Source organism: Poromitra crassiceps, assembly GCF_964638095.1.
Source record: "Poromitra crassiceps genome assembly, chromosome: 7".
Classification (NCBI taxonomy): domain Eukaryota; kingdom Metazoa; phylum Chordata; class Actinopteri; order Beryciformes; family Melamphaidae; genus Poromitra; species Poromitra crassiceps.
Genome location: NC_139628.1, coordinates 40,847,912 through 40,862,513, shown reverse-complemented (window position 1 = coordinate 40,862,513; position 14,602 = coordinate 40,847,912). Strand labels below are relative to the sequence as shown.

General features: G+C 48.6%; 1 protein-coding gene and 1 pseudogene across 2 annotated transcripts in view; one reads left to right on the top strand and one right to left on the bottom strand.

Annotated features, from left to right (window-relative positions):
- Positions 1-1,164: 1,164 nt before the first annotated feature.
- LOC310779605 (ubiquitin carboxyl-terminal hydrolase MINDY-1 pseudogene) lies at positions 1,165-2,287 on the top strand (annotated as a pseudogene). The gene has a single exon. The product of its transcript is annotated as a ubiquitin carboxyl-terminal hydrolase MINDY-1 pseudogene (transcript).
- Positions 2,288-12,104: 9,817 nt separating this feature from the next.
- dok1b (docking protein 1b) overlaps positions 12,105-14,602 on the bottom strand; it is a 28,061-nt gene continuing 25,563 nt past the window's right edge. Inside the window, exon 5 of the mRNA XM_083639876.1 lies at positions 12,105-14,369. Within this exon, the coding sequence (XP_083496002.1) occupies positions 13,101-14,369 (1,269 nt within the window). The 3' untranslated portion in view covers positions 12,105-13,100. The remainder of the gene's footprint in view (positions 14,370-14,602) is intronic.

Genomic DNA, 14,602 nt, shown 5'->3' with positions numbered 1-14,602 from the left:
GGAGAGGAAACCAAGGGCCGTTTCAGGTGTGAATAAGGCAAATGAAACTCACTCAGATGTCGAGAAGAGAAGCACCCCCCTCACACTTCATGTGGAACGCCCGGGTTAAAAACAGGAGGAAGTGAGACTCAAACCACGGGGGCGGGGGGGGATAGTTGCAGGTGCCAGCTGAGGGAATGTCACAAGAAATAAGACAGGATGAGAGTGTGTGTGTATGTGTGTGCAATTTGAGTTTTATACCTGGTGTTAGAAAGGTTCCAGTTGGGTGTTTATTGGTATAGGGTAGGTGCAGATAGCCCATAATTGTGAGGGTCTGGTGATGTCATAGATGGCATGATGATGTCATAGGTAGACCTTCTATTCAATGATGTCATAAAGCACTGTTGATGTCATAGACCTTATCAGCTAATGATGGGCATGGTGACATCATCAGTGATGTCATAACCCCTCCTGCTGTGCTAATGATGTCATACACCTTGTGGTACTTTGAGCTATGGCATGGGGGCGAGAAAAGTTCCGGGAACCAGACGATGGCTTCCACCCCTGGGCTGAAATCTCTATTAACGGAGGACCCCTTCTGGAAGGTGAAGGCAGGTTGCTCAGGAGGGATGAGGAGCGGAGGAACATGAGATGAGACGCAACAGCCAATATTGAGGAGGTGTGAGAAAACACCGGAAACTTGAAAGAAGAAGAAGAACCAGGTCTAGAGTGAGACCATCCAACTGTGAGAGGCAGCAATGTGCCGCAAGGCATCCATTCTGCCGGAAAGCCATTAGAAGAAGAGGAGCTATGACATCATTAGTGATGCCATAACCCCCCCCCCCCCCCCGCTGGGCTAATGATGTCATAGACGTGACATCATCAGTGATGTCATAGCCCCTTCCCCGCTGAGGCTATATAAGTGGTGGGAGGTTGGGTACTTTGTCAGAACAAGTAGACAATGACAAGCACCACCAGCCTACAGTGACTCCTCTTTGTCTTGTGTTTTGACCGACACCGGGGGCAAGCGTCAGCTTGATACCACAAATAAACCTACACAGTCCTTTACAGTCCCTTCAGAACATGTTGGCCCTTCGAGCCGGATTCGAACCAATTGCCCATTGGCAATTACCCCATAGAAATAGGCACCTAACTGGAACCTTTCTAACAGAGGGGGAGCCTTCCATGCCGGCCTACTACCTGGTGAAGTGGATCACCTGGAAGAAGAAGAAGACGCCCATCGTCACCCAGAGTGAAAACGGCCCCTGCCCCCTGCTGGCCATCATGAACACACTCTTCCTGCGCAGGAAGGCCAAGCTGCCGGCTCAGACTGAAATCATCACTAATGAAGACCTGATGGCTAATCTGAAAGAGTATGTGTTGTCTGTCACATCCAGAGAGGAGGCACATGGCATGGAGCTCAACTTCCAAAAGAACGTGAGTGATGCCATGGCGGTGCTGCCTAAGCTGTGCACGGGTCTGGACGTGAATGTGCGCTTCACGGGTGTGACGGACTTCGAGTCCACGCCCGAGTGCATCGTCTTCGACCTGCTCGACATCCCACTTTACCACGGCTGGCTGCTCAACCCTCAGAGTCCAGAGGTGGTCGCAGCGGTGGGGAAGTTGAGTTACAACCAGCTGGTGGAGAAAATCATCGACTGCAAACACTCTGCAGACAGCAGCCGTGTCAGCGAAGGCCTGGTAGCAGAGCAGTTCCTGGAGTCCACGGCCACCCAGCTGTCCTACCATGGCTTGTGTGAGCTCAACACCATGGCCTGGGAGGGAGAGATCTCTGTCTTCTTCAGGAACAACCACTTCAGCACCATGACCAAACACAAGGGCCAGCTGTACCTGCTGGTGACAGACCAGGGCTTCCTCCAGGAGGAGGGTCTGGTGTGGGAATCTCTGCATGACGTGAAGGGAGACGGGAACTTCTGCGACTCGGACTTCAGTCTGTGGCACCCTCCTCAGAGAGCCGCGCCCTCTCCTCAGAGAGCCGCACCCCCTCCTCAGAGAGCCACGCCCCCTCAGAGAGCCGTGCCCCCTGAGGAGGTCACCATGCTACAGCCGCACACCATGCAGATGGAACAGGACCTGGTAGCCATGTTGCAGCAGCAGCAGGTGGGCGGGGCCGCTCAGCGACCTGGAGCTGGACCGACGGCTCCAGCAGGGAGAATACCAACAAGACCAGCAAGACTTGCGTGCAGAGTTCCGGGACGTCGGCGCGAAGACTGTAAGCAGCCTGAAGCCAGTCCTACAACCATCTACCAGCTCAGCTCTCATCGACTCCAGCCCGATCACAGACTGATCCTCCCCTCCTGTCCTCCAAGGCCGGAGCCGGCTTCACGTGGCTACTCTCCTCCTCCACCATGCCAAGAGGAGCACAGCGAAGATTGGGGGTGGCCTGCACCATGGTATGCTCGGACCAGTCGTCCAGGATGGCATAGGCAGCATAGGTGGCATAGGTGGCATAAACTATGGGGAAGGAAAGCTCCAAATAAACATTAGGATGATCGGCCATGTCGACTGGGGCAAGTCCACCACCAGCAGCCACCTCATCTACAAGTGTGACAGCATTGACAAGAGGACAATTGAGAAGTTTGAGAAGGAAGCTGCAGAGGCATGACACAGGCAGCTGAGGACTTGGGTGGAAATGATGGTGTGGACCGACCAGCCGAAGACAACCGCATCTGGCTGAAGGTCATCCGAATGCTCCTGAACCATGGAAACCGCAGTCTAGAGACGTACAATCTGGGAACCCAGAGTCTATTTCGCCACGTAAATAGACTCTGGGACATCTGTACCGTTTTGTTAGGCTTCCTGTACAGCGCAAATCTTCTGCCGGGGACTTCCACCTCCACACAGTGCCGCTCTGTTGTTGTACCGGTGAATATAAGAGTTCCCGTCCCGAATGTTAGTGAATAGATATGAATTTTGACATTTAGCATTCAAAATAAATGCAAGGTATGTTTTTAAAAGACACTGTTGCACAGAAGTGGAAGTCCCGGGCAGAAGATCTGTGCTCTACAGGAAGCCTAAAAAAAAGGTACGGCTGAACCCAGAGTCTATTTACGTGGCGAAATAGACTCTAGGTTCCCAGATTGAGAGAGCTATGACTCTGTGACTACCTCAACATGCTAGTGTTTGCACATGTCACCATTTAATGCGTCTTTTAATGTATTTATTGTCTTTGTGTAATGCAGCATTTTACCCCGCTAACCCAAGACAGATTTCTCCCACGAGAGACAAATAAAGTACCCTTGAACCTTGAACTATGCCATCCTGGATTAGTGTACATTGCTGCATGAGACCTAGGTCTCCAGGGGACACCCGAAGACCTGGCCTTGAGGACCTTCTTCTGTGGTGTTTTATGGCAGTGGGCATCCTTTATGTTGCATTACCGTCTCCTTCTGGATTTATCCATCCAATGTTTCTCTACATTCTGTCCCTCCAAACCACCTCTCCCCCTGTCAATCCTCCCGATCTCCTTGAGGACCATCCAGCAGAATGTCATCTTCTTCTTCTAATGGCTTTCCGGCAGACTGGATGCCTTGCGGCACATTGCTGCCTCTCACAGTTGGATGGTCTCACTCTAGACCTGGTTCTTCTTCTTTCAAGTTTCAGGTGTTTCTCACACCTCCTCAATATTGGCTGTTGCGCCTCGTCTCATGTTCCTCCACTCATCATCCCTCCTGAGCAACCTGCCTTCACCTTCATGAAGGGGTCCCTCCGTTAATAGAGATTTCAGCCTAGGGGTGGAAGCATTGTCTGGTTCTCCCCTCCGTGGGATGTCATAAAGCACTGATGATGTCTTCTTCTTCTTATGGCTTCCCGGCAGACTGGATGCCTTGCGGCACATTGCTGCTTCTCACAGTTAGGGAATATTCTTCCTCTTCTCACCCAGACACAATTGCCTGACTTTGCCCAAACGCATCCCTCAGTATTTCATCCATCTCTGCTTCAGATACACCCACCTCATCCAGTCTTCCCCATCGTACACCGGGCTTGCCCGGTTCCCACTGATGATGTCATAGACCTTATCGGCTAATGAGATCATATGCATTGTGACATCATCAGTGATGTCATAACCCCTTGACTGGGCTAATGATGTCATAGGCTTTGTGGTACGAAGCATCATTTGTTTTTGTTTTTAAGAATGTAGGGAAACAGTGGATGGATAAATCCAGAAGGAGGCGGTAATGCAACACACAGTAAAAGATGCCAACTGCCATAAAACACCACAGAAGAAGAAGACCTTCTGGTACTTTGGGTTAGGGTTAGGGGAGCAGCAGCTAAATCCACAAATCAACAAGCCGGATCTCTAAAGCAGCATGTCCTGCCGGAGCTCCAGAACACTGGTATTATATGAAACTATAGAAGACCTCTGTCTGGCCACAGATAGAACTGTCTGGCTTTAGAAGTTACCCCCCACCCACACACACACACACACACACACCCACACACACTAGTGCATACTGAGGACATTACTGACTGAATGAATGCCCATCTATCCCCTAAAACTTGATCCCTAATAACCTGAAAATGTACATTTCAGAGGGGTTGGGGGGGATCCTCAAATGTGTGTCTTGTAATTACGCTGACTTGCGGGGACATTTCAGTCATAATAAACAGAAATACAGATAACCAGGAATGTTAACCGGCTACATGCTCACTAGCCGTCTGTCATTCAGGCTACATGCTCACTAGCTGTCTGTCATTCAGGCTACATGCTCAGTAGCTGTCTGTCATTCAGGCTACATTTTTTTTTTTTTTTTTTTTTTAACCTTTATTTATACAGGGGGAGTCTCACTGAGAGCAATGCTCTCTTTTTCAGGAGTGCCCTGTTCACATTCACACACACATTCATACCTGGAAGCTGACCAGTACAACCACAGTCTGATTTGCTGGCCACTGATCAGCTCCACTGGAGCGGTTGGGGTTAAGGGCCTTGCTCAAGGGCACCTCAGTGGTGGTAATGAGGGAGGGGCAAGCGCTGCCTTTTCACTTTCCCCACCCAGATTTATCCTGCCGGTCCCGGGGATTGAACCGACAACCTTCCGGTCACAAGCTCGCTTCTCTAACCATTGGGCCACCACTGCCCTGCTACATGCTCACTAGCCGTCTGTCATTCAGGCTACATGCTCACTAGCCGTCTGTCATTCAGGCTACATGCTCACTAGCCGTCTGTCATTCAGGCTACATGCTCACTAGCCGTCTGTCATTCAGGCTACATGCTCACTAGCCGTCTGTCATTCAGGCTACATGCTCACTAGCCGTCTGTCATTCAGGCTACATGCTCACTAGCCGTCTGTCATTCAGGCTACATGCTCACTAGCCGTCTGTCATAGGCTACATGCTCACTAGCCGTCTGTCATTCAGGCTACATGCTCACTGGAGCCTTTGCATGAACACACACACACACACACACTCATCAGTTGTCAGTGGGTGGAGGCGTGAAAGGTGGAAGCGGATGAGGAGTGAAGGGAAAGAAGGCAGAGGAGATAAGAAGCATGAAACAGCTTCCTCTTTCACACGGAAGGTTCACAGCACATCACAATGATCACATGGTGCAGGCTGCTTCTGCGCACATTTGAAAACCATTGATTTAGGGATGCACCGAACCTGGGTGGTTATTAATAGAGGGGGCTTTAAAGTAAAGCCTATGTGTGGGAAACACTTTCAGGTGTTTGGTACGTTAAAGGAACAGTGGAAGTTTGTAAGTCCATATAACACACAGGGAGGTTGCCAGCACAACTTGGTAGCAGCCTTCCCCAAAACAACTGAAGTCAGTGGGAGACCTTACGATCACACTGTGAATAGAAAGACCTATACACAATTATTTGTTGCAAATCAATCAGCTGCATTTGCACTAAATGATGGTGTAAATAAATATAGGTCTTGGAACTCTGAAGGACTGGGGCCGGTTGCACAAAGCACCTTAAGTTAAGATTTTCCTTAGAGTCCGAGTTAAGGTGTCCATAAAATGAAATCGGTTGCACAAGACACCCTTAAATCTTGTGCTTATGTTTTCCTTAAAATGTTTAGTAGATTTAAAGGGTGTTTTGTGCAACCGATTTTATTTTTTCGACACCTTAAATCAGACTCTAAGGAAAATCTAACTAACTAATTTAACTTAAGGTGCTTTGTGCAACCAGTCCCTGGTCCCCTACTGCCTTCAGGCGTTTTGGAGAAGGCTGCTATTGGGTGAACTGTCCCTTCAAGGTTCAGTGAATTGCATCCTGCATAGTCACTTATCTCCTTATTTCTCTGCTGCAGCTGAACTGCCTGAGCAACATCATCCAGCAGCAGCCAATCAGTGGCAGCACACGTCACCTGTAACACCAGCAGCAGCCAATCAGTGGATCACATGTCGGCACACGTAACACCATTGGCGCTACAGCTACCAATCAACTCACTCGTGCACAGTAACATGGCAATGTGGTTGCTAACAGTGTGTTTGAATACGTAAAACTGTTTGTATTTTATATGTATATCAAATAATGTGCAAAGTGACCAATAGATCTTAAGCAAATGGTTGAACTATGAAAATGGACTTGAATTGAAGTCGTTTTTCATAGCTTTACATTCTTCACATTCCCATTCCATTATAGAGTTTAAATGTGCTGGAGATTAAACAGAATAACTGTCCAGGATTAAGCAATCAAAAAAGAAGTTTCATTTCTCCTCTAAGAACTTCTCAAACACACACCACACCCTCACTCACACACACACACACACACACACACACACACACACACACACACACACACACACACACACACACACAGCTTGTTTGGATATCCCAATGAGGAAGTATTGAACCATATCAGAAAGTAAAAAGACAACAGTGCTGTACTCTGTGTGTGTGTGTGTGTGTGGGTGTGTGTGTGTGTGTGTGTGTGTGTGTGTGTGTGTGTGTGTGTGTGTGTGTGTGTGTGACCTTTCTCCATCACTTCTTCTTTCCACGAGTTCACCCACAGTTTAATGAGAAAGACAGACAGTTTGTCTTCTGTCTGCTTTCCTTTCAACCCTTTCCCCTTCCACATGTCGCTCCAATCTGCAGACTGGGCGAGGTGTGTGTGTGTGTGTGTGTGTGTGTGTGTGTGTGTGTGACAGCAGGTTTAGGAAATGTACTTTCAAAATGTAATCCAATATTGTCTTCAAACTAAATAGCATTATTATCATTACACACATTATCTCAAGATGTGGAAAATAATCCCTTACTTTTTCGGTATCTGTTATTTCATTGTGGTGCCTTTCCAGTGACTGAGTAAATTAAATTGTTTATATAATCTGATCACTGTAATCCCATTACATTTACTCCATTACTCCTCATTAACTCATGACCTTATATAACACAGCTAAAATATGACTTTATCAAGACCATATTCTTCATAAATAATCCATAGATCAACCCAGAATTACACCTAAATGGTGAGAGAAATTAAGTTAAAACCATGGTTTTAACTTTAACTTTTGTGTGTGTGTGTGTGTGTGTGTGTGTGTGTGTGTGTGTGTGTGTGTGTGTGTGTGTGTGTGTGTGTGTGTGTGTGTGTGTGTGATTGCTACATGTATGGAAAGGTAGGGTTGATATAAAGGGAGCACACAGTGGATTTTGCGCGAGGGGGCAGTCTGAGTTGGTCGCATTGACGACAAAGCAGAAGTAGTACAGTACTAAAAACTGCAGTTCCTCGAATGGCCACTTGAGGCTGGCTTCAAAACGAGTCAATCCCCATACACCCCCATGTTAAAATGCCTGACTTAACAGCATAATAATTAAACATGTTTACCACCTGGTACAACAAAACTGTTTTGGCTATAGCTAATTTCATCTTTCAGTACAACGTTATGGGGGGGCAAATTTGTATATAACACCCGTTAAAATACAGCTCACTGTTGTGTTACGCGGACCTACAGTAGCAGGCGGAGCTGCGGCTCTGTGGGAAACCCCTGGTCTCGAGAACCAAGATGGCAGTGCCCAAAACGCCAAAACTAGATGGTTCAAAACAGAGGTCTACAAATCAATGGGTGACATCACACAAACTCTGCCCATCTCTTTTATAGTCTATGATTTTGCCCTATAGGGTGTCTGAGACTATAAGCATTGAGAATCAAGCTCAGTCTCTGTTGAGGCTAAGACTGAGCCATCCGGGACCTTCTGTCATTCATTCTTGAATTCTTGTCTGCAGCTACTTTGAACCGAGCTCATTAAGCGCTTTGATTTGCGCTGAAAGGGAAGGATTGAGGAGAGAGAGACAAACAGCAGTGGAGGGAACAGAGTGTACCTGCCAACCAGACACAGACAGGTCCATCCAGCCAGCCTTCACCACATGTCAGCCTCTCTCTCTCTCTCTCTCTGGCCCCCATTCATCCACATCTCAACTGACCTGCCCCCTCCCCCCGCCCCTTTCTCCTTTCAAGTCGAGCTGACTTTTTCTTTCTATTTCAGATCACATCCCTGGTTATACAGTGCACCTATTTAACAATGTATGGAAAAAAAAAGAAAAAAAAAATCTTTGTTTTCCCAAAAATTTTTCGCATCAAAAGTTCATTCATCAAGAGTTCATTCATAACAGTCATCTACAGTTTGCTGACATCAGGTAGTACTATCAAATTTCTACCCAATTTCAAGCAATCATATCATGACATGACAGCTGTCAATCAATCTTCATGGCTCGGAGAAAATTCTGAGCAGGAAACATGGCTGCCTATAGTGCCTACATGGGCAGAGAAGTATGTAACATACAAAATAAAACTACCGTAAATTCCGGACTATAAGACGCACCGGTCTATAAGCCGCGGGACCAAAATTGACTATTTTTTTCTTCTATAAGCCGCACCGGTCTATAAGCCGCGGGTGTTTTGATGTTTAATTACCATATGAAAGGGTTCGTGCACAGAGAGGAATGTCGGGAAAGCGATGGCTGTTTGGGGAAGCTCCCATTTATTAACATTTCAACAAAACAAAACAAAAGTCAGGTCACTAATCCCCAGACAAAATCACACAACAATAGGCTATATGTGCAGCAAACCTGTAACCAGAGAAGTCAAGTCACTAATCCTCGTCTTCCTCTTCTTCCTGCGTACTGAAACCACCAAAGTCCTCATCTTCAGTGTCGGAAACGAACAGGTTCAGGGTGGCTTCGTCAACCACTCTCCTCTCTCCTTCATTGTCACTCAAAACCAACGAACTCCTCTTCATCACTGTCGGCATCGAACAGCCTCTGAAGCCTCTGACGGCCCTCAGCGCCAGCTGTGGCGGCGTCATCCTCTTCATCCCGCAGCAGTCCAGCGTTTTGGAACCCGTTGGTGATTGTGGATGTTTTCACACTCCTATAATATTCCGTGCTGAGACAGTTCCTCCTGCTGCACCGTCCAACGCCTCACCATTGACTCATCGATGCCCAGGTTACGCGCGGCTGCTCTGTTTCCCTCTTTTAATGCGAGATTGACTGCTTTCAACTTGAAAGCTGCGTCGTGTGAATTTCTGCGTACCTTCCCCATGGTAAGTGAGAGTGTTGCTTCTACTGCTCGTTCTCATGCTGTCGAGAACGAGCAAAGCTTTTTTTTGGTGAAAGAATCCTCCAGGGCGCTTCTTGTTAACAGTCCGAGTGAGTGGCAGGTCGAACGTCAAAGGCACTTCATCCATATTTATGATCTGCTCCGGTTCGATGGAATATTCCTTGATCTTCCTTTGTGTGAATTCGCCGAAGTTTGTGATTTTCTCCTGGTAGTCGGGGGAGGGAGTTGATGGCCGAGTGGCCGTTTGCTTACCGTAATTACCATATGTAAGTGGTCACGCACAGAGGGGATTGTCGGGAAAGAGATGGCTGTTTGAGGAAGCTCCCATTTACCGTATTACCGTAACATTTCAACAAAACAACATAACACAACACCACCGTTGTTTATTTTTACAGTGCACACAGTGTCCGCGGTGTGGTGAAAAGAGGGCAAGAGAGGAAATTAAAACAGAAGTGGATTTATAGTTAGAAAGAGTGCTAAAAAAGAGAGATTTTATTTGTATTTTTTTTTTTTTTTCTGAAAAAATCCATAGATAAGACGCACCGTTATATAAGCCGCAGGGGCCAAAAAACGGGAAAAAAGCCGCGGCTTATAGTCCGGAATTTACGGTAAACGGTAATGTCTTAATTTAATGTAGAATGCAAAGGACATATGGCTTGTTAAACTCCAGGAATATCGTTATTTACCGTCGGGCGCTTCAAGGCGGGCAGCCAGCACTCCCCCTCTGGAAAAAGCAATCTCCCTCCGGCAGTGCTGCTGGCTGCTGCTTCCGGAGGCAGGGAGCCGGCAGGTCTTCTGCTCCAAGGCTCGTGCAGTGGAGCCAGCCAGTGACTACACACCCCAGCGCTGCACTGTACATTATATTGTGTTTGTACATGGACCGTTATTCAAATGCGACCGGTAGGTTTCAGATTTGTCCGGTAAAATACATTATTTTGCGGAGCGGTGCAGGCTTGTTCTACCCCAAATCCAGTGGGATCTATAATATCGATCCCACTGGATTTGGGGGAAGAACAAACCCTTCGCAGCATTCCAGCACCAGGATTGGCCAGCGTCAACTCCAGTCCCTAATCCCACACAAGTCCACTTTCCAACGGTCAAATCAAACTCCTCCCCATGCTATGTCCCGCCTCTCTTTCCTGTTTCAGTCACATTACACATTTTATTCCTAAAAACATGGCAGAAATGGGTTTTTTTTTAATGACTGCTGACAGTATTTTCTGATTCATGGAGTGATCTCCAAAATGACCTCTGTAAAAACATTTGGCTCCAATATGTACAAACCTGGCTTTATCCAATGTTCAAATTTCTGTTCTGGAAATGTATGCAAATTAGCGCATATTTAAGTAAGATCATGCATATTTAAACATAACATTTCAGAAAACTTGTAATACAAAAAATATTTGTCTTGATGTAAGTTATCAATGGGGGAAGTTTCATGGTGATTTTTACCCTATTCACTCACCTGTGTCTCGCCTAAATTCTCTTTCTTCTTCTGTCTTTCGTCACCCTCGCCCACACGTTTCCCTTCTGACGATCTCTCTTTCATTCTCGCTTTCTTTTAGAACCGACCGACACGTCAAGTAGCCTCTTTTCTTCCCTCCTCACTTCCTTTTTTTCTCTTTCTCTTTCTCGTTCTCATTCCCTCCACTCATCTCCCCTCTCTCTTCGGGCTGTGCTTAAAATGTGCAGCGTGGCGTTGGGGCCGAAAATTAAGCATCACCCACAGCAACCAAATAACAGCATTAGAAAGGAAAGACAGACAGAAAGAAAGAAAGCCTTTGTTTGTGTCGGGGGTCAGCTTTAACGTTGTGATGAAGTGGTTGGAGACCGAGTGAAACAGCCACCAAAACACACTGTGGCGTTTGGACGGGAGGTCAGGCTGTCTGTCACTCTCTCTTCACAAAAGTCTTTTAAAGCCTGCACACCGTGACCCATCCAGGCGGACACAAACAAACACAAACAAACACACACCAAACCAGTCGCAAGAATACAACGTTGGCATTTGACGTGTCTGCAAACCAGGGAGACGTACAATATCAACGTCAATTTGAAACAAAACGGTTAATTTGAAAACCTTGCCGCATTTACAACGTTAAACACAAATACAACAACGTTAACAACTTTGGTTATGTTTAGGCAAATAAAACAACTTGGTTATGTTTAGTCAAGTAAAGCAACTTGTTTACGCTTAGGGTTGTGCTTTGGGTTAGGCTTAAATAACAAAAATGTTAAATGTGACTTCAGGTTGAAAAGTGTTTTACGCCCTCCATCCATCCCGGCCAGCGTTATTTCAATAGCAGACTCTAGAACGTTGATATGTTTGCTTCAGAAACGTTGATATTCTACGTATGCGTGGACTGCACAAACGTACAATGGCGACACTTGATCCTGGTGACCAGGCTGCCGAGCATGAGGGGAAGCCACTTCTACAGTACCACCGTGTAACAGCAAATTTAACGTTACATTGATATTTATAGACCTTAGTACAAACGTAAAATTTGCTGTTACACACCGTTTGTGAAATGAGAGCAGAAACACAGCAGCAGTGTCCATTTAAGCCGCTTTTATTAATCAATATTAATGTTATATTTACACACAGCGCAGCTGTTTCTGACACGCATCCCAACCAACACACTGCAGCCAGGGGACTGATTAGTTTCACGTTTAGTTGAAGTGATTCTGTACAGTAAAGCATTCAAATAAGACCCTCTTATAAAACAGTTCCACTATGTGCAGGAGATCGCCTCGGCGGCCAATCGACGGACACCTCAGGGTCACGTGACCCAAGTAGCTGAATCCTCGGAAGCAGTATTCAGGACCCAAACGGGGAGTGTTGATCAGTCCAGTAAACACAGAAAATGTCTGTTTGGTCCAAAGCTGCTTGGACTGTCCATAGGCTGAGAGTTCACAGATAATCCAAACTGTCGTATGTTTGAATCCAGAGTAGAAAGTGATTGTCTTTCGCCATCACACTGCCCCACTGCTGCTGTAGGAGAGTCCATACTGCTGAGATCCAGTTAAGTGCCCAGTCACTTCATAAGCATGGCAGACATTTTCTCAAAGAGGAGCCAAGCCCAGTCTCTGAGCTTGTTAAAGCAAAGCCAGTGCGCCAAGCTCCTTCTGGCAAATCCAGAGTTTCTGTGTTTGTGTGTGTGTTCAAGTGAAGTGGCTGGCTCCAACCACACTGTGGCTAGGTACACCAATTATGGGTTTGACCATACAAACACACAGTCTCTCTCTCTCTCTCTCTCTCTCTCTCACACACACACACACACACACACACACACAGGGTGGCCTGTGCGATAGTTGCCCTGCGTGTCTCAAAATGTAGAGGAGAGGCATACGAGCCATATTGTGGTTTTCTCATAGTTTGGGGCTAATCCACTCAGAATGGATCTGCTCTCTCCAATAATTATTCCATTCCACAGATGGCATCAATCTGCCGGTCGGCTCTTTGTAAAAGCAAGAGAGAAAGTTTGCGATAGTTTTTCTGCTGGATTAGGACGCGTCTATCCTGCGCTAGCGCCGCTCAAATTTAATGAAGCGAGGATCAGCGGAGAAAAGGAGGAGCTTCTATCCCAGAAGCCCAGAAAGGCTCAAATGTCTCCCAAGTTGTCGTAGATGATATCGGGCGACCTCAGCGGTGCCTGGTGTTGCGGGTGCTGGCTGTACCACGAATCCGGAGGCGGGGACTTCGGTTTGGACACTTTACTGTACAGCTCCCTCCCGCCTCCCAGGTTGCCGTTGTTGTTGTTCACGTTCCCCCCGGGCTTCACAGGGGGCAGTGGCAGCGGCTCCTTCCGGGGGAGAGGGCCCCTGTTGGGCTTGGGGGCGGTGGTGGGCTTGGGCCATCTGGGAGACGGAGGCAGGGCCCCGCCACGGCTCGGCTGCGCGTGGGCGTCCGGCTGCGCGTGCGGTGCATACGGCTGCGTGTACTGCTTCCCGTGCGAGGGGACCGAGTAGCTGCTTCCCTCCTGTCCCAAAGGGGCCGCCACCTCCTCCAGTCTCCTTCGGTCCGCCGGGCGCGCTTCGTCGTACAGGCTCGCCGCCAAGTTGCCGCACGAGCCGACGCTGGCGCAGCCTTCTGGTTCGTCGTAAATGTGCTCTGGGGGAGGAGCGGGAGGCGACGGAGCCCCCTCTGCCTGACCTTCTGCCTGACGTCTGTTGCTGTTCACCCCTCCTCTCCCTCCTCCTCTTCCTCCCCTGACCCCACTTCCAGGATCGTCCAGATTCAAGGCGCCGGCCCTCTGGTTCAGCTCCACGCTGAGGTCGTACAGGTAGCAGTACAGGTCGGGCTGCTTGCTGTGCTTGTTGTTGCCTCCCCCCGAGCCCTCGTCTCCCACGGGCCGGAGGCGGGGGGTGGGCACAGGGCCGCTGCCTGCTTGGCCCTGGCTCTTGATGCTGTCCACCGGGTCAGAGTAGAGGCAGTCACCGCTCTGCGGGAGCCGCCGCACCGAGTCGGCCGGCTCCGAGTACAGACCGGCGTGCTCTTCCACACCCGCTCCCATGACGGGGGGCGGCTCTGGTAAGCTCCTCCCTTTATGTCCCCCTCCTCCACCCTGCCCCCTCGCTCCGTCTCCCCCTTCTCTCCTCCCCAGCACTCCGTCCGCAGACCCCGGCTTGCTCCCGCCCGAGTCCCCGTCCGGCTCCCGACCGCTGCAGCCGTTACCGTCTGCCGCGCGCAGGTGCTGCAGCGAGGCGGCGCAGTCGGGGTCGAAGCTGAGGTGGCGCTCCTCGGCCAGCGCCTTCTGAGACTGGATGGCCTGCTCCACCAGCTGGAAGATCTCGTTGCCCTGCTTGGTCTCGAAGGTGAAGTTGCCGGCGCCCGAGTCGCAGCGGCGGCCCGCCTCGAACGAGAACATCACCTAGAGAACGAGAAGGACAGAGAGAGGAGAGAGGGTCTTATATACCGTGTCGAAAATCTATACGCACTCCTTTTCTTCATACAGAAATGCTGCTTACAGCCTTCCTTTTCTTGTTAGGGTTATTTTTCAGAACTTCTTTGTGTTTCTCTGCACTTTAGGCCCCTGCTCACATTCGTTTGACATGTAAGTTGCGGGTGTCGCGGCTGGTGTGATCCCATGGCAAGATGATCTCT